General features: G+C 56.6%; 1 protein-coding gene across 1 annotated transcript in view; it reads right to left on the bottom strand.

Annotated features, from left to right (window-relative positions):
- Window positions 1-441: 441 nt before the first annotated feature.
- The window catches only part of MYO1B (myosin IB), a 133,100-nt gene continuing 116,455 nt past the window's right edge, over window positions 442-17,086 (bottom strand). Inside the window, exons 20-30 of the mRNA XM_038749280.1 lie at window positions 16,807-16,956; window positions 14,636-14,704; window positions 14,127-14,213; window positions 12,191-12,277; window positions 9,392-9,466; window positions 7,928-8,062; window positions 7,187-7,293; window positions 6,598-6,730; window positions 5,711-5,863; window positions 4,988-5,115; window positions 442-2,011 (exon numbers count right to left, since the gene is read on the bottom strand). Of these exons, the coding sequence (XP_038605208.1) occupies window positions 1,888-2,011; window positions 4,988-5,115; window positions 5,711-5,863; window positions 6,598-6,730; window positions 7,187-7,293; window positions 7,928-8,062; window positions 9,392-9,466; window positions 12,191-12,277; window positions 14,127-14,213; window positions 14,636-14,704; window positions 16,807-16,956 (1,248 nt within the window). The 3' untranslated portion in view covers window positions 442-1,887. The remainder of the gene's footprint in view (window positions 2,012-4,987; window positions 5,116-5,710; window positions 5,864-6,597; window positions 6,731-7,186; window positions 7,294-7,927; window positions 8,063-9,391; window positions 9,467-12,190; window positions 12,278-14,126; window positions 14,214-14,635; window positions 14,705-16,806; window positions 16,957-17,086) is intronic.

The raw sequence follows: 17,086 nt of genomic DNA, 5'->3' as shown, positions 1-17,086 counted from the left end.
AGCACTGTACTAAGCGCTTGGGAGAGCACAACAATAAGCAGGCATATTCCCTTCCTACTACAAGCTTAGGGTCGTAAGCTTCCCCGGCCAGCAAAGCCTCCCCAAGCTTGCTGATCCCCGATTTGCCAGCCGGCTCTGACCCAAAGGCCGGTTCCAGTCACCGGACCCCCGGCTCAGACACGGACCCCTCTTCCTCCTTCTCTTCTCTCTCCCCTCCACTCTCCTCACACCCTCTCTCTTCCTCCATTCACCTCATTCCCCTTCCCTTCTCCTCACACTCATCAATCATCATCAGTGGTATCTACTGAGCACTCTGTGAGACCGCAAGCACGTTGAGGGCAGGGAATGTGTCCACTTATTGTTATATTGTCCTCTCCCAAGTGCTTAGCACAGTGCTCTGTAGACAAAAAGCACACAATAAATACGATTGACTATGGGCTAACTACTATACACCCCATGCTCTCTCTCTCTCTGTCTGTATCCCTCCCTCCCCGCCTGTCGCACCCCTTACACTCTCCCTCCAAGTGGCACGTTAGTGAGAGGAGCCAAAGTCAAAGACAGCAGTGGGTTGTCTCCTGCTCAGTGGGATAACAAATGAACGAATATTCTGAACCTGGCAGGGCTGCCTTCCAATCCAACATCGGGCCACCCGTCCCACCCTCTCCCCTCTTCCCGAGCCACCCCCAGGGTGCTTTTCCATTGAGAGTCCAGCCAGCTGGGGGGGGGGGGGGGCGAGTCTCTGACTCAGCCCTGCTATCACTTTTTGGTCCCAAAGAGGTGGCTATTTTTTAATTTTTGTTTATTTTTTGGGGGGGTGGTCCCAAATTGGCAGCCATTTTTTGGTGGGTCCCCGAAATAGCAACCATTTTGGGGAGATCCAGAAGGGCCGACTATCTTCGGAGGGACTTGAATTGGCCATCATCTTCTAGGGGTTCAGAGGGGGCAGTCATCCCTGTGTAGTCCCCATGGTGGTGGCCATATTTGGGAGGTCCCAATGCCACGGCCATCTTTGGGAAGACAAAGTAGCGGCCGTCTTTTAGAAGGCTGAAGGTGGTGGCCATGAAATGAGAAGGCCCGAAGGGCTGCCCATCTTTGGGAGGGCCTTCAGTGGTAGCTGCCTTGGGGAAAACCTGATTCGGTGGCCATCTTTGGGAAAGCCCAAGACGGTGGCCATCTTTGGAAGGCCCAAAGTGGCAGCCACCATTGGGAGATCTCATAGTGGCAGACATATCTGAGAAGGCCCAAAGCGGCAGCTATCTTTGGGAAGACCTGTAGCGGTGGCCATCTTTGGGAGCTCCCCTGGTAGTGGCCACCTCTGGGAAGCCGTCTAGCGGCAGCTTTCTTTAAAAAGCCCAAAGTGGCAGCCACCTCAGGGAGACCTCTCAGTGACAGCCATATTTGAGAAGGCCCAAAGTGGCAGCCGTCTCTGGGAAGATCTGGAGTGATGGGCATCTTTGGGAGCTCCCCTGGTGATGGCCATCTGTGGGAACTCCCCTGGGGGCGGCCATCTCTGGGAAGTCACACAGCGGCAGCCATCTTTGGGAAGAACCGATCAGGCAGACATCTTTGGGAAGGGCTGCGTGGACAGCGGTCGGGGAAAGGGGGTAAGGGTTGGTCGTCGCCTTGGGGGCACTGCTTGCCTTTGTCTGCGCCAGAAGCCAAACCCGCCCCAAAGGCGGGCCTCTACATGAACAAGCGGAAATCACTGGTCAGTCACGTGCCGGCTCGCCGGCGACGGAAGGAGAAGGACACAGAAATACAGCCCTGTCGCCGGCAGGGCTGTATTTCTAGGGTTAAATATTCCACGAGGCGAAAGGGGTGCCCGGCCCTGGTGCGGTGGGGTGTCCCCGCGGGCCGGGCCGGAGCCCGGGGTGGCCGGGCGGAGGGTTAGGGGACGGCCACTTCCAGGAGGCGGTTGTTCCTCCGCCTGCAGGTCGGGACGCCGCCGTTCCTCTGGGCGCCCTGAATGAACTTCACGCATACCTTGTCCTGCCGGAACTGGACCAGGAATCTGTTGGGGACAGAGGGCTGGGGTCACCGCCGGGGTCACCACTGGGGTCAGACCACAGCGGCGAGGGGCCTCTGCCAGGGTCAGTCTGCCGCTGGGATCATTGGTGTAATCACCAGGACGGGTCCCCTGGGGACAGTCCACTGAGGTCACTGTCCTAGCTGCCACTGCGGACACCGCCAGGGACCGTCTGCTGGGGTCACCGCCGGGGTCACCACCGGTGACAATCTGCTGGGGTCACCACCCGGGACGGTCGGCTGGGGTCCCTCCCGGGGTCACCGGTGGGGTCAGCCCCGCTGAGGTCGGCAGCGGGGCCCCACAGTCCCCCTGCCACTCAGGGTGGACAGAGTGCCAGCCTTGGGCGGGGAGGTTGGCTGCTGAGACCAATCATTGGAAATCTGTGTGACAGCCAGAAAGCCAGGCCCGGAGGGAGAGTATGGAGGGAGGAAAGGGGAGACAGACAGAGACAGAGAGAGACAGAGTCAGCGGAGGAAGGGGAGTGGAGGAAGGGAAAGATGGAGAGGGAGGACAATCAATCAATCAATCAATCAATCGTATTTACTGAGCGCTTACTATGTGCAGAGCACTGTACTAAGCGCTTGGGAAGTACAAATTGGCAACACATAGAGACAGTCCCTACCCAACAGTGGGCTCACAGTCTAAAAGGGGGGAGACAGAGAACAGAACCAAACATACCAACAAAATAAAATAAATAGGATAGAAATGTACAAGTAAAATAAATAAATAAATAAATAAATAGAGTAATAAATATGTACAACCATATATACATATATACAGGTGCTGTGGGGAAGGGAAGGAGGTAAGATGGGGGGGTGGAGAGGGGGACGAGGGGGAGAGGAGGGAAGGGGCTCAGTATGGGAAGGCCTCCTGGAGGAGGTGAGCTCTCAGCAGGGCCTTGAAGGGAGGAAGAGAGCTAGCTTGGCGGAGGGGCAGAGGGAGGGCATTCCAGGCCCGGGGGATGACGTGGGCCGGGGGTCGACGGCGGGACAGGCGAGAACGAGGTACAGTGAGGAGATTAGCGGTGGAGGAGCGGAGGTTGCGGGCTGGGCAGTAGAAGGACAGAAGGGAGGTGAGGTAGGAGGGGGCGAGGTGATGGAGAGCCTTGAAGTCCAGGGTGAGGAGTTTCTATCTGATGCGCAGATTGATTGGTAGCCATTGGAGGTTTTTGAGGAGGGGAGTAATATGCCCAGAGCGTTTCTGGACAAAGGGGACAGAAGGAGGAGGGAAGAAAGGAAGGAGAAAGGGAGGAATGGAGAAAGAGGAAGAAGAGGAGGAGGAGCAAGAGAGAGAGAGCAAGGGAAGGGGCAAGGAAGGTGAGGATGGGGACTGAAGGGAGGGAGGGAGGAAAAGAGATTTACTTTCCCCTATTGCTGCAGAAGGGGCAATGGAGGCACAGAGAGGTTAAATGACTTGTCCGAGGTCCTACAGTGAGGGCCAGCATCGTTTTATCATCAACAGTTCAGCTCTCTACATTCAGGAGGCACCCAGGGCTGCACGCCATACGGTGGACACCCAGTACAGCCCTGCACGCAGGAGATGCCCAGGACCGCCCCCTGCAATGTGGCCCCCGATGGCCTGGGAGTCAGGGGACCTGGGTTCTAATCCGGACTCCACCCTTTGCCCGTGGCGCGAACTCAGGCAAGTCCCTTGACTTCTCGGCACCTCAGTCTTCTCGCCTGTAAAATGGGGATTGAACACCCGTTCTCTCCCTCTTAGACTATGAGCCTTGTGGCGGGCAGGGACTACATCCGACCCGATGATCTGGTATCTCCCCCCTGTGCTTAGTACAGTGCTTGGCACACAGTAAGCACTTAAGAAATACTACAATTATTCTTATTGGGGGCCTCCCGCACGGTGTTCCCCCATGGTGGACGTGTAATAATAATAATAATAGTAATAATAATAATGATAGGGTTTGTTAAGCACTTACTACATGCCAGGCACTCTTCTAAGCACCGTTGATACAAACTAATCAGGTTGAACACAGTCCCTGTCCCACAAGGGGCTCACAGACTTCATCCCCATTTTACAGACGAGGGAACTGAGGCCCAGAGAAGTGAAGTGACTTGCTCTAGGTCACACAGGAGACACATGGCAGAGCTGAGACTAATAATGACGGTATTTGTCAAGCGCTTACTATGTGCCAAGCACTGTTCTAAGCGCTGGGGTAGATATAAGGTTATCAGATTGTCCCACATGGGGCTCACAGTCTTAATCCCCATTTTAGAGATGAGGTAACTGAGGCACAGAGAAGTGAAGCGACTTGCCCAAAGTCACACAGCCGATAAGTGGCGAGCCGGAATTAGAACCCACAACCTCGGACTCCCAAGCCCAGGCTCTTTCCACTAAGCCACACCCAGGTCCTTCTGATTCCCAGACCTGGGCTCTATCTACTAAACACTGTACTCTCCCAAGTGCTTAGTACAGTGCTCTGCACAAAGTAAGCACTCAATAAATACAATTGACTGACTAAGCCACCGTGGGAGGGCCTCCCGGGAGTGGCCGCCATCTTTTAGACTGTGAGCCCACTGTTGGGTAGGGACTGTCTCTATATGTTGCCAACTTGTACTTCCCAAGCGCTTAGTACAGTGCTCTGCACACAGTAAGCGCTCAATAAATACGATTGATGATGATGATGATCTTTGGGTGTTGGAGGACTTTTCCGCTGTGAGGTTCCCGGGAGTCCCGCTCCACACCTCGGCCGTCCACGCTCCTCTGCCCCTTTACCCACCTTGGGTGCTGCCCCTGGGCCCCCGCGGGCTCGCCCACGTGCCCGCCACCCCTAGGCCCGTAGCCGGTGCCCGTTCCCTCCGGATCCCCACCGGCCTGGGCGCCCCAGGACACCGGACGGACTCACGCGTCGCGACCAGGCTGACCGTGCCTGCCCACGAGCCGTGGACGGTCACCGGGGCCATGGGGGGTAGGGGTGGGGAGAGGCGGGGAGGGGAGCGGGCGTACTCGTCCGAGATCTGGATGTGGAGCGGCTGGTCAGTCTGGCTCAGGGTGGCCCGGTACAGCTGCGTGGCCGTCTCGATCAGGTGGTCGCTGCTCAACAGGAAGTCGCCCTTGCCGGCCGCGCCGGAGCCCTGGGCCGGAGGAAGCACGAGGTCAGACCGTCATCCAGAGTTGATGGATGAGCCCACTGTTGGGTAGGGACTGTCTCTATATGTTGCCAATTTGTACTTCCCAAGCGCTTAGTACAGTGCTCTGCACATAGTAAATAAATACGATTGATATGGTTGTACATATTTATTACTCTATTTATTTATTTATTTATTTATCTTACTTGTACATTTCTATCCTATTTATTTTATTTTGTTGGTATGTTTGGTTCTGTTCTCTGTCTCCCCCTTTTAGACTGTGAGCCCACTGTTGGGTAGGGACTGTCTCTATGTGTTGCCAACTTGTACTTCCCAAGCGCTTAGTACAGTGCTCTGCACATAGTAAGTGCTCAATAAATACGATTGATTGATTGATTGATTGATTGATTGACCGTCACACGAGTTGAGGGGGGCTGCCTAGGAGGCAGCGCCAGGACCAGAATGGGGGCAGAGGCCCCGAGAAGCCAAGCAGTCCCAACCCAGCGTCCTGGGCACGTCCCACTCCCCAAGCTTCCCACCCCTTCGCTGACCCCCCCATGCCCCCAACCCCCGGCCCCCCACCCCCCGACCCGGCCGGCACCTCCTTCAGGTGGACGGCGAAGAAGCCATCGTTCTGGGAGCTCACGGACACCTTGGTGACGTCGCCCAGAGGGACCTCGGCCTTGATGTGGCCGGACTTGTGGTCGGCCAGGACCACGTGGTCGCTGGTCAGCAGGAAGATCCTCGAACTGCCCTGGAGACCCCGGACGGACCTCGCTCAGACCGGCCCCCGCGGGGAACGCCGGCCGCTACCCCCGCCCCCAGCAGGGTCCCACCGGCGAACGAGGGGAGAGGGACCAGAAGCCAGAACCACACTGGTTTTCCACACACCCCGGACTGGTGCCCGGTGGCTCGGAGGGCTGGACACCGGGCACCTCTGGGTGGCCCCTGGGTAGGGTAGGGAGACGGGCCTCGCTCTGCCATGCTCAAACGGGCACATTACAACTGTTCTGTGTACATATCTACTATTTTATTTATTCTGTTAATGATATGCATCTAGCTTTATTTCTATTTATTCTGATGACTTTTGACACCTGTCCACATGTTTTGTTTTGTTCTCTGTCTCTCCCTTCTAGACTGTGAGCCCATTGTTGGTTAGGGCCCGTCTCTATATGTTGCCAACTTGTACTTCCCAAGCTCTTAGTACAGTGCTCTGCACACAGTAAGCGCTCAATAAATACGATTGAATGAATGATGGTGGCAGGCCAACCACCTGTTCCTCCCAGGTCAGGCTAGGAGGGTGTCCCGGCCACCACCTGGGACCTGGGGCACGCAGCACACCACTCGGTGCCCAGGGTATCCAGTCCAGCCCCCAGGGCACTCAGTCCATCGCCCGGTACCCGGGATGCCCAGTCCACCACCCGAGGCCTAGGACGCCCACTCCCGCGCCCAGCCCCGCTCGGCCGCGGGTCGGCCGGTCGGTCGGACCTTGCCGTTGGCTCGGTTGATCTTGCTGACGACTTGGGCGATGATGATCTTCTCTTCCACCGCCTCCTGGAGCTTCTTGTACTTGGGGTTCTTGCCCATCTCCAAGTAGGATCCCTGGAACGGCCTCCCCACGCTGGACCAGCACAACAGGAGTGGGCAGAGAGAGAGAGAGATAGAAGGGGCAGAGGTGGTATTAGAACCCAAGTCCTTTTGGCTTCGGGGCCCATGCTCTGCACACTGCAGCAGCTCTAGCCCCCCATGGTGTCTGGCCGGACGGCGGGGTAGGGGACACTGTGGTGGGCGGCTGACCACATCCCCACGTGGGCAAGGGGATGGATGGACAGATGAGTGACTGGCAAGTGTCCCCGCGGCCATGCCGGTGGCTCTCCCCGCTGGGCCTGACTCTGTCTCCCTGTATGCCCCCAGGCATCCCAGTGTCCGCATGGCCTGAGCCCGAGGGGATGAACTACCATCTCGACGGCCGCCTGACAGGCCAGTTTGCCCACTGCCCGCTCAACCTGGCCGCAGGGCAACTGAGTGGCAGGGGCAGGGGGGTCCCCACGTGGGGCAGGCCTGGGCCGGTGCTCACCTGGCTGGGTACAGAGCTTTCTTGTCCTTGAAGAGTTGGCTGGCTTCCAGCTTCTCCTCGTAGACCAGCTTCTGCTGCTCCGTGAACTGGCCGCGGTGCTTCTTACACTGCCAGAATCCGACGGAAGGACGGACGATACAGAGCAAGGACCACACGACCAGTTAGTCGTCGCAAAGTAGGTGTCCAGTACAGCACAGCGCTCTGCCCGCGACTGATGCCCAGAACAGTGCTCTGCACACAGTATCTGCTCTGAGCTCACTAGATGCCCAGTAGAGCGCTCTGCCCCCATTAGGTGCCCAGTACAGCACTCAGCCCACAGCAGATGGCCAACACAGTGCTCTGCACACAGTATCTGCTTTGGACCCAGCAGGCACTCAATACAACGCTCTGCACATGGCAGGTACCCTGCACAATGCTGGGTATCCCTCACTCCCCACTACCCCCTGAATGGGGAGAACACCAAGCCCAAGTTAAGGGAAGGCGAGGTTGCCTTATAAGCCTTCTCTGGGATAGGCTGCTACAGGGGGCTGCCTCGAATGGAAATCCCAAGCTTCCAAAATCAGTCCATCAGTCGCTGGTACTTTTTGAGCACTTACTGCATGCAGGGCCCTACGCTAAGCCCTACGGAGTCAGTAGAAAGCAAGCTCAGGGTCCCAGCCAGGCCCCTTTCCCTCCACCCTCCGGGAGATCCCACCGGGCCCATTCCCGCTCCCCCAGCCCTCTCCCCGATGGCTCGCCCACCCTCCACAGGTGGAAGATTCTCTTGAGCTCGGTGTGCGTGGCCTCCAGGAAGAGGTAGGGTCTCGCGGGCCAGTTCTTGTCTATCGGAGACAAGGAAGGCATCTTAGCCTTCATTTCCAGGAAGTATTTTTGGATCTGCATTGGACAGGAGGGCAGCTCTTCATTCCATGACTGAAATACTTGGCGGGGAGGACCGCCTTCCCCGTCCCCCCATGCGCCCCCCTCAACCCTCCTCCAGATCCCGGGCTCCACCCGCCACCATCCCTCCGCTCCCTGGAGCCCCCTTCCAGGCACTGGGCCACCCATGCCTACACCTGAGGATCCTACCATCTCCTGCATAATAATCATCATAATTATCATGGTATTTGTTAAGTGCTTACTATGTGCCAGGCACTGTCCTACGTGCTGGGATAGGGCAGGGAATGCATCATCATCAATGCATCATCCCCCCATCTTACCTCCTTCCCTTCCCCACAGCACCTGTATATATGTATATATGTTTGTACATATTTATTACTCTATTTATTTATTTATTTTACTTGTACATATCTATTCTATTTATTTTATTTTGTTAGTATGTTTGGTTTTGTTCTCTGTCTCCCCCTTTTAGACTGTGAGTCCACTGTTGGGTAGGGACTGTCTCTATATGTTGCCAATTTGTACTTCCCAAGAGCTTAGTACAGTGCTCTGCACATAGTAAGCGCTAAATAAATACGATTGATTGATTGATTGATCATCATCATAATATAATAAAATTGTGGTATTTGTTAAGTGCAAATAATAGTTATATGCATAATAATAATAATAACGTTGTGGTATCTGTTAAGTGCTTACTATGCGCCAAGCACTGAGTGCTGGCACAGGGCAGGGAACACATAATAATAATAATTGTGGTATTTTTTAAGTGTTTACTATGTGCCAGGCACTGTTCTAACCGCTGGGGTATATACAAGCTAACCAGGTTGGACACAGTCCTTGCCCCACATGGGGCTCAAAATCCCTGTTTTATAGATGAGGAAACTGAGGCACAGAGAAGTGAAGTGATTTTCCCAAGATCACACAGCCAGTACGCCATGAACGCATGTCTGCTACCACTGCCTTCTCTCACCTGCTTAGTGCAGACCCTCACCCTCAGCAAGCGCTCAGGGGATTTACTGAGTGCCCACTCGGGGTGGTGTGCCATACTGGGCGCTTGGGAAGAACAGAATAACCAAGGGTTCCCCGCCCGCAAGCAGCCTGCAGTCTAACGGGCGAGACAGGCATCTGATTCTTCTAAGAATTAGGTGACAATTGACTAGTGGATGGGCTAGGGCTGATGGCGTCCCTCGGAGAGGCCAGTAGACGCCAGGACTGGTGACTGGCACAACGCCACCCATGCCCTCCCAAACCTGCTGCCCGCCATGCCACCCTGGGGCCTGGCAGCCCATCCCAACAGGCCCCATCTTGCGACGGGCCTGAACTTACGATTCTCTGCAGGATGAACTCCGCAATTTTCTTTCCGGCGTAGGCTCGGAAGAACTTCCTGTACTCCCTGCGGACCTGACAGAAGAAAAATAAAAAACGTCCCGGGGCCGGGTGTCAGCGCTCCCACGGCCTGGGGAGAGGCTCGTGGGAGTTGAGGGATTCTGGGAGGAACAGATCAATTCCAGTCCCCCCTTGGGGCAAGGCCATAGGGCACTGGGGTCCAAGCGGTGTCCGAAGAAGCCACGCTCTGCTGATGACCTTTGAATTGCTCTGATATTTAATACCCGGGTAGATTTGCTGGAGCCAAAATTTTTTATGTCCGGTCCAGAAATCAGGCGGCCGGAAATATCGGCGGGGCTCAGAGGGGTTTAGACGGGTTCACAGATAAGCGTCCGTCTCTGGGGGGAGAGTCAGGGGTGTTGTGGTTAGGGGAGGTCCATCCCGAACCCTGAGGGTAGGGGTCCGGTGGATGTCCAGTTCCTGAGGGGGCCGGGTTCTGGGCCGGTGGGGCTGCGGGAGCTGCCCGGGGGGGAAACGGGCAGGACCGGTGGCCTCCTCAAAGCGGGTAGAGCTGGGGGAGCCGGACTGAGCCGGGGACCGTCTGGGCAGGGTGGCCATGGGTTTTGGAGTTGAGTTTTGAGCGAGATGGGGGTCAGCGCTGGTGAAGGAGGAGGTCCAAGGGTCCGGGCCAGTCCAGTACCAGGCCGCCATCGTCCGGGGCCGCGGGGTGTCCCTCTTGGCTCGGGATGGGGCCCTCCCGCCTGGCCCCTGGTGGTGTCAGACCTTGGGGGCTCCGGCCAAATCCGTCTCTTCCCTCTGAAGGGGACGCGGTCCCCCGAGAGCCCAGGCCAAGAGCTGATCGTCTGAGACTGTGAGCCCACTGTTGGGTAGGGACTGTCTCTATATGTTGCCAACTTGTACTTCCCAAGCGCTTAGTACAGTGCTCTGCACACAGTAAGCGCTCAATAAATACGATTGATGATGATGATGATGAGACCCCGCCAGCAGTCGCTCAAACGGAAGGACCTGTCCGGGATCTCTCCTTCTCTAGAATGAGACTGGGATGTCTCCCTCTCTAGAACGAGCCTGGGATGTCTCCCTCTCCAGAACAAGCTCAGGACGTCTCCTTCTCTAGAATGAGCCCTGAGTCTCTCCTTCTCCAGAACAGGTCCAGGATTGTCTCCCTCTCCAGAACGAGCCCAGGATGTCTTCCTCTCTAGAACGAGCTCGGAATGTCTCCCTCTCCAGAACAAGTCCGGATGTCTTCCTCTCCAGAACGAGACCAGAATCTCAATCCCTGTTCTCTCTCCTACTCTGACTGTGAGCCCCACGTGAGACGGGGACTGGGTCTGAATTAATTAACTTGAATCTACCCCAGTGCTTAGTGTTTGATACATAGTAAGCGCTTAAATACCATTGAAAACAACTCTCTCCAAAATAAGCCTGGAATCTCTTTCTTAGAATGAGCCAGGGGCAGACCCTTCTCTTGAATAAGTCAGGTAACAATAATAATAATGATGGTGTTTGTTAAGCGCTTACTATGTGTGAAGCACTGTTCTAAGCGCTGGGGGGGATACAAGGTGATCAGGTTGTCCTACCGGGGACTCACAGTCTTAATCCCCATTTTCCAGATGAGGTAACTGAAGCACAGAGAAGTTAAGTGGCTTCCCCAAGGTCACACAGCTGACAAGTGGCAGAGCCGGGATTCAAACCCATGACCTCTGACTCCAAGCCCGGGCTCTTTCCACTGAGCCACGCTGCTTCTCTCACTCTCTAGAGTTGATCTCTCCCTCTCTAGAATAAGCCAGGGATCCCCGGATGTCTCCCTCTCCAGATTGACCCCAGAATCTGTCCCTCTCCAGAACAGGCCCAAGCTCTGCCTCTCTCTAGAATGAGCCCAGAGCGCTCTCCGTCTCTAGAACAAGCCAGAGCTAATAACAGTAATGAAGGTATTTATTAATCAATCAATCCTATTTATTGAGCGCTTACAGTGTGCAGAGCACTGTACTAAGCGCTAGGGAAGTACAAGTTGGCAACATATAGAGATAGTCCCTACCCAACAGTGGGCTCACAGTCTAAAAGCGCTTACTATGTAAGCAGCAGCGTGGCTCTGTGGAAAGAGCCCAGGCTTTGGAGTCAGAGGTTGTGGGTTCAAATCCCGGCTCTGTCACTTGTCCGCTGTGTGACTCTGGGCAAGTCACTTAACTTCTCTGGGCCTCAGTTCCCTCATCTGTAAAATGGGGATGAAGACTGTGAGCCTTACATAGGACAACCTATCTTGTATCCACCCCAGCGCTTAGAACAGTGCTTGGCACATAGTAAGCGCTTAACAAATACCAACATTATTATTATTACATGCCAAGCACTGTACTGAACAGAGATCTCTCAGAGTCAGGGCTTTTTGTCTCTCCAGGACAGGTCTGGGATCTCTCCCACTGTAGAATGTGGCGGGAGGCTCTCTCCCTCTCTAGAATCACCTGGGATGGTCTCTCCCTCCCTAGAATGAGCCCAGAGATCTCTCCCTCCCTCGAATGAGGCCAGGCTCTCTCCCTCTCTTGAATGAGCCCAGTGAGCACTCAATACATAGCGCTGGTCGCTCAAAGCCGGGCAAGCAGGCTCGTGGGTCACACACAGGTTAGTGGCACGCTGGCATCCCCAGGCGGAGCGGCTGGCAAGCAGGCGGGCAGGTAGCCAGACCCAATTAGCACGAGGCAGGACTGCCCCCCGCCCCTCCGTCCCAGGGGCCGAGGCCCCGCCGGCTCCCCACATGGGGGCACGGCGTCGGCGGGGGGCGAGTACCTTCAGTCCGAGCCAGAAAGCCCAAATCACAGCCACTGCCCGCTTACACCGAGCTTCTTCCTGCAAGCGCTTCAGTTCCCGCCGTGCCTAGAGGGGTTCAGAGCATGAGTCAGGGCAGCCCGGGGGGTGGCGGGGGACGTGGTGGGAGAGACAGGCCTGGGGCAGATGGCGAGGGAGGCTGCAGGCGGGAGGCCGGTGGGTGGCAGGCGGAGGGAGGCTGGCCGGTGGTGGGTAGGAGGAGGGAGGGCTGGTGGCCCTGGGGCCCCCGGGGTCTAGGCTCCATCCCGACTTGCGCCCCTGCCTCCAGCTCGGCCTTCAACCCCGTTTCCTCCCCAGTCCTTGCCCTGGCTTTCATCCCGGCCTCCTTCCTGGCCTCCACACCCCAGCTTGGCCCTGGCTTCCGCCTGGGCTAACACCCCAGGATCCACCCCAGCCTTGGGCCGTGCTTTTGGAGAGGGCCCCGGCCGATTTCCTTCCAGGTTGAAGGGAAGGAGGCCGGGGAGAAGATGCCCCCTGGGTGGGACTAGACGAGCTCTGGCCACGAGGAACAAAACAGGTAAAATCCAGTTCCCGGGGTCGGGGGGCCGTTGGCGTTCACACAGCCCAGCCCTGTGGCCCGGGGATTAGCGGGAATTTCAGAAGGACTCGCTTCCTGAAAACAAAGCGCTGACATGGGAATTCCTGGAATTCTTTGGCGGCCCCCAGCCTAGCCCAGCTGAGCAGGATTTTCTGTTTCAGCTCAGACAAGACCATGCCGGCCTCTTTGCTATTCGGACGGGGAATTCTGCCGTGGGGTGGGGAGAGGGTGGGGGGTAGGGCTGGACACCCAAGGTGGGGGGGGGGGGGGGGGAGTCAATGGTCCTGTGGGAAGGGGACGGCGGCCTCGGAGCCGGGCTCTAAGCAAGGAGGCAGAGCGGACACGGGATTTCCGTGGGTCGGGGCTGGCAGGAGCCGGATCGGTTTGGGCCTTCATCGATGAGCAGAGGCCGGCAAGCCTGGATCCACCCACAGTCCAGTGCGTTTAATAATAATGGTACTAATAATAACTGTGCTATTAAAATAACTGCGGTAAGCACCGTACTAAGCGCTGGGAAGCAGTATGGCTTAGTGGAAAGAGCACGGGCTTGGGAGTCGGAGGTCGTGGGCTCTAATCCCAGATCCGCCACTTGTCAGCTGTGTGACTTTGGGTAAGCCACTTCACTTCTCTGTGCCTCAGCAACCTCATCTGTAAAATGGGGATGAAGACTGTGAGCCCCACGGGGGACAGTCTGATAACCTTGTTATCTACCCCAACGCTTAGAACAGTGCTTCCCACATAGTAAGCCTTAACAAATATCATCACGATTATTATTATTACCAGCAAATCAGGTTGGACACCATCCCTGTCCCACGTGGGGCTCACGGTCTCCGTCCCCATTTGACAAACGAGGGAACAGAAGCCCAGAAAAGTCCAGTGACTTGACCAAGGCCACACACAGTAGACAAGTGGTGGAGCCGGAATTAGAACCCATGACCTTCTGACTTCCAGGGTCGGGCATCTATTGCCAGCGCTTAGAACAGTGCTTTGCACATAGTAAGTGCTTAATAAATGGCACTATTATTATCTATCCACGTCATGCCACTGGCCCTGGGGGCCCACAGGCTCCAGCAGCCGTGGGGTCTCCAAGTAGGAGGGAGGGCCTGTCCCTGGTCACTTCCTATCGTCCCACGGCCCCCTCCGCCCCCATCGTTGGGTGGGAAAGGAGACAGAGAGAAGTCATGATGAAGGCTGAGAGGCCCAAGGTGGCCAGCGGCCGAGAGAGACACAGGCGCGGGTGGGCGGACGGAGGCTGAGACTGACCGGGGTGGTGACAGGTAGCAGCGGGACGGCGGTTGCGGGGAGCAGGCATCCCCGTCCCCCCGCAAGGCCTCGCGGTCACGCCAGAAGTCAGCCCACCTGGGTCCCGCGCCAGAAGGCGGCAATCTTGGTGACGGCTTCCTCGCAACGTTTGTGGTGCTTCAGTTGGCAGAGCAGCTTCCGGGCCTGGACGGCGGGGAGAGCAAGAAGGAGGGCGGAGAGGGAAGAGGGGGAGAGCGCAGGGCGGATTGCAGGAGAGCAGAGGACAGAGAACGGGGGAGTGGAGAGGGGAGAGCACAGAGCCGGGGGAGCACCCAGCAGGCAGCACATTAGGCTGGAAGCCCCGTGAGGGCAGGGCGCTTGCGACTGGCTTCAGCCTTCCTCTTCCCCATGAGGTGCCCAGCCCAGCGCTAGTCCCAAGAGGACCCCGGCTAAACACCCCCCTCCAAATGACATCAAGGCCTGCGGCCACAGCCAGGGAAAGGCCTGCCGTCAGCCGTCTGGCCGCCAAGTCAGCGGTCCAGTGTGTGTAGGGGAGGGGTCCGGCTGGAACGTCCCCAGGTCAGCCACCCCGAACCCCACTTTTGGGTGGGGGGGCCCAAAGTCACCTGCCACCCCCTGGTGTACGACTGGATCACGATGGCCGAGCTCTTGATGCGCTGAAACTTCTTCTGTTGCTGCAGGAGGAAAGTGGAGCTCGTGGCCTCGTCTGGGGTGCAGATGGGCTCCCCGCCCCGGCCGCCTGCCGGCCCCCTACCCACCCTCCGGCGACCCCCTTCACCAGTCGGGTTTCTGCTCGGCACCACAGGGAGTAAAACGGCAGGAAACGTGTCTCCCCCAGAATGGTAAGGGGGTGCAGGAGTCGGACCCCACGGGGAGCCGGGCGGCCCGCAAACACCGCCGAGGCCGGAGGGGTTCGGACGGTCCCGTGGACCGACGTCTGAGCTGGGTCACCAGGGGAGAGTCAGGGAGGGAGAGGTGCAAATATAAAGTCTTTCTTGCAACATAGATGCAATCTGGACTCATGCAGTGATCAGCACAGACCAACCCACCCCCCTGACTATCTCCTCTCCATCCCTGACCCTCCCCTCGGTGACGGACCATTCCAGAACCCCACCTCTCCTCTCCCTGTCCCTGACTCTCCCCCAGGGATCCATCATCATCATCAATCGTATTTATTGAGCACTTACTATGTGCAGAGCACTGTACTAAGCGCTTGGGAAGTACAAATTGGCAACATATAGAGACAGTCCCTACCCAACAGTGGGCTCACAGTCTAAAAGGGGGAGACAGAGAACAAAACCAAACATACTAACAAAATAAAATAAATAGAATAGATATGTACAAATAAAATAAAAAAATAAATAGAGTAAAAATTAATTAGAGTAAAAGGATCCATCACGGATGTGTGCCGAGCACTGTACTAAGTACAGTAGTGTGGCTTAATGGAAACCGCACACAGTAAGTGCTCAATAAATACGACTGAATGAATGAATGAATGAACAGTAAGATCCTTAGGGGAGGTGACCTTGCATTTTATTTCTACTGATGGTCATTCAATCAATCAATCAATCGTATTTATTGAGCGCTTACTATGTGCAGAGCACTGTACACATCCCCCCCGCCCGCCTTACCTCTTTCCCCTCCCCAGAGCACCTGTATATATGTATACATGTTTGTATTTATTACTCTTTTTATTTTATTTGTACATATTCTATTTATTTTATTTTGTTAATATGTTTTGTTTTGTTCTCTGTCTCCCCCTTCTAGACTGTGAGCCCGCTGTTGGGTAGGGCCCGTCTCTACATGTTGCCAACTTGGACTTCCCAAGTGCTTAGTCCAGTGCTCTGCACACAGTAAGCGCTCAATAAATACGATTGAAGGAATGAATGAATGAATGAAAGAGCCCGGGCTTGGGAGTCAGAGGTCGTGGGTTCTAATCCCGGCTCTGCCACTTGTCAGATGTGTGACCTTGGGCAAGTCATTTCACTTCTCTGTGCCTCAGTTACCTCATGTGCAAAATGGGGATGAAGACTGTGAGCCCCACATGGGATAACCTGATTACCTTGTATCTACCCCAGTGCTTAGAACTGTGCTTGGCAGAGAGTAAGCGCTTAACAAATACCATTATTATTATTAAGCACTTTGAAGAGTCCAATAGAGTGGGTAGATGTTTGTTCTGAACTGTAGCCCTCCAGTGCCCGGTAGCCCCTGGCTCAGGGGGATTCGGGGACCAGCCATTGTACATCAGCCCCGTCCGCCCCTTCCTGTGTCCTCTGTCCAGCCCCATGTCCTGTGTCCGGCCGTCCCGTCCCTGCTCAAACCCAACCTGCTCCGGCTCCCAGCCTGACCCCGGGGCTGTCCGCTCCTCTCGGGTCACCCAGAAAGGAGCCAAACCTCCCCCACTGGGCCTCAGGGATCCAGCGGGAGACATGGCACCTTCGGACTACCCACCCTGTCCTGCCAGGCTGCTGCTCGGTGAGCACGGAGCGGGTAGGATGCCCCTGCCCTGTCCCACTAGGCCGTTGCTCATTGAGCACCCCAACCCCGTCCTGCCGAACTGTTCGTCGGGGAGCACTGAACAGAGAGGACACCCCCACCCCATCCTTCCGAGCCATCGCTTGGCGAGCACTGAGCAGGTCGGCCGGGACCAACCTGTCCCACCGGGCCATTGGTCAGTGAGCTGTGAGCAGAAAGGACAGCCGCCCCGGTGGCGCGGGGCTGTTGGTCGGTATTCCCGCTGGGCTCCCTCCATCCCACCCCTGGCCCCCCGGCTCACCGCGTAGCGCCGGAACCAGGCGGCGATGAGGATCTGGCTGGCCCTGAGGAGCAGGAAGCGCAGACGGCATCTCCAACCACGGTAGACCTTCTGCACCAGCGTCGCCAGGTCCTCCAGCCTCCGCCTCCGCAGGGCCTCCAGCTCAAACAGCTGCAGGGGCGGGCACACAGCGGCGCTGAGGACCAGCCCTGGCACCCGCCACCCCTGGACCACCCACCCACGAGCCCACCCCGCACAGCAAGGCTGGGACTCCCTGGGGGAGGACCCCAGTGTGGGGTGG

This window comes from Tachyglossus aculeatus, chromosome 7 (genome assembly GCF_015852505.1).
Source record: "Tachyglossus aculeatus isolate mTacAcu1 chromosome 7, mTacAcu1.pri, whole genome shotgun sequence".
In the NCBI taxonomy this organism is placed as follows: domain Eukaryota; kingdom Metazoa; phylum Chordata; class Mammalia; order Monotremata; family Tachyglossidae; genus Tachyglossus; species Tachyglossus aculeatus.
This window is presented reverse-complemented; position numbering and strand designations above follow the sequence as displayed.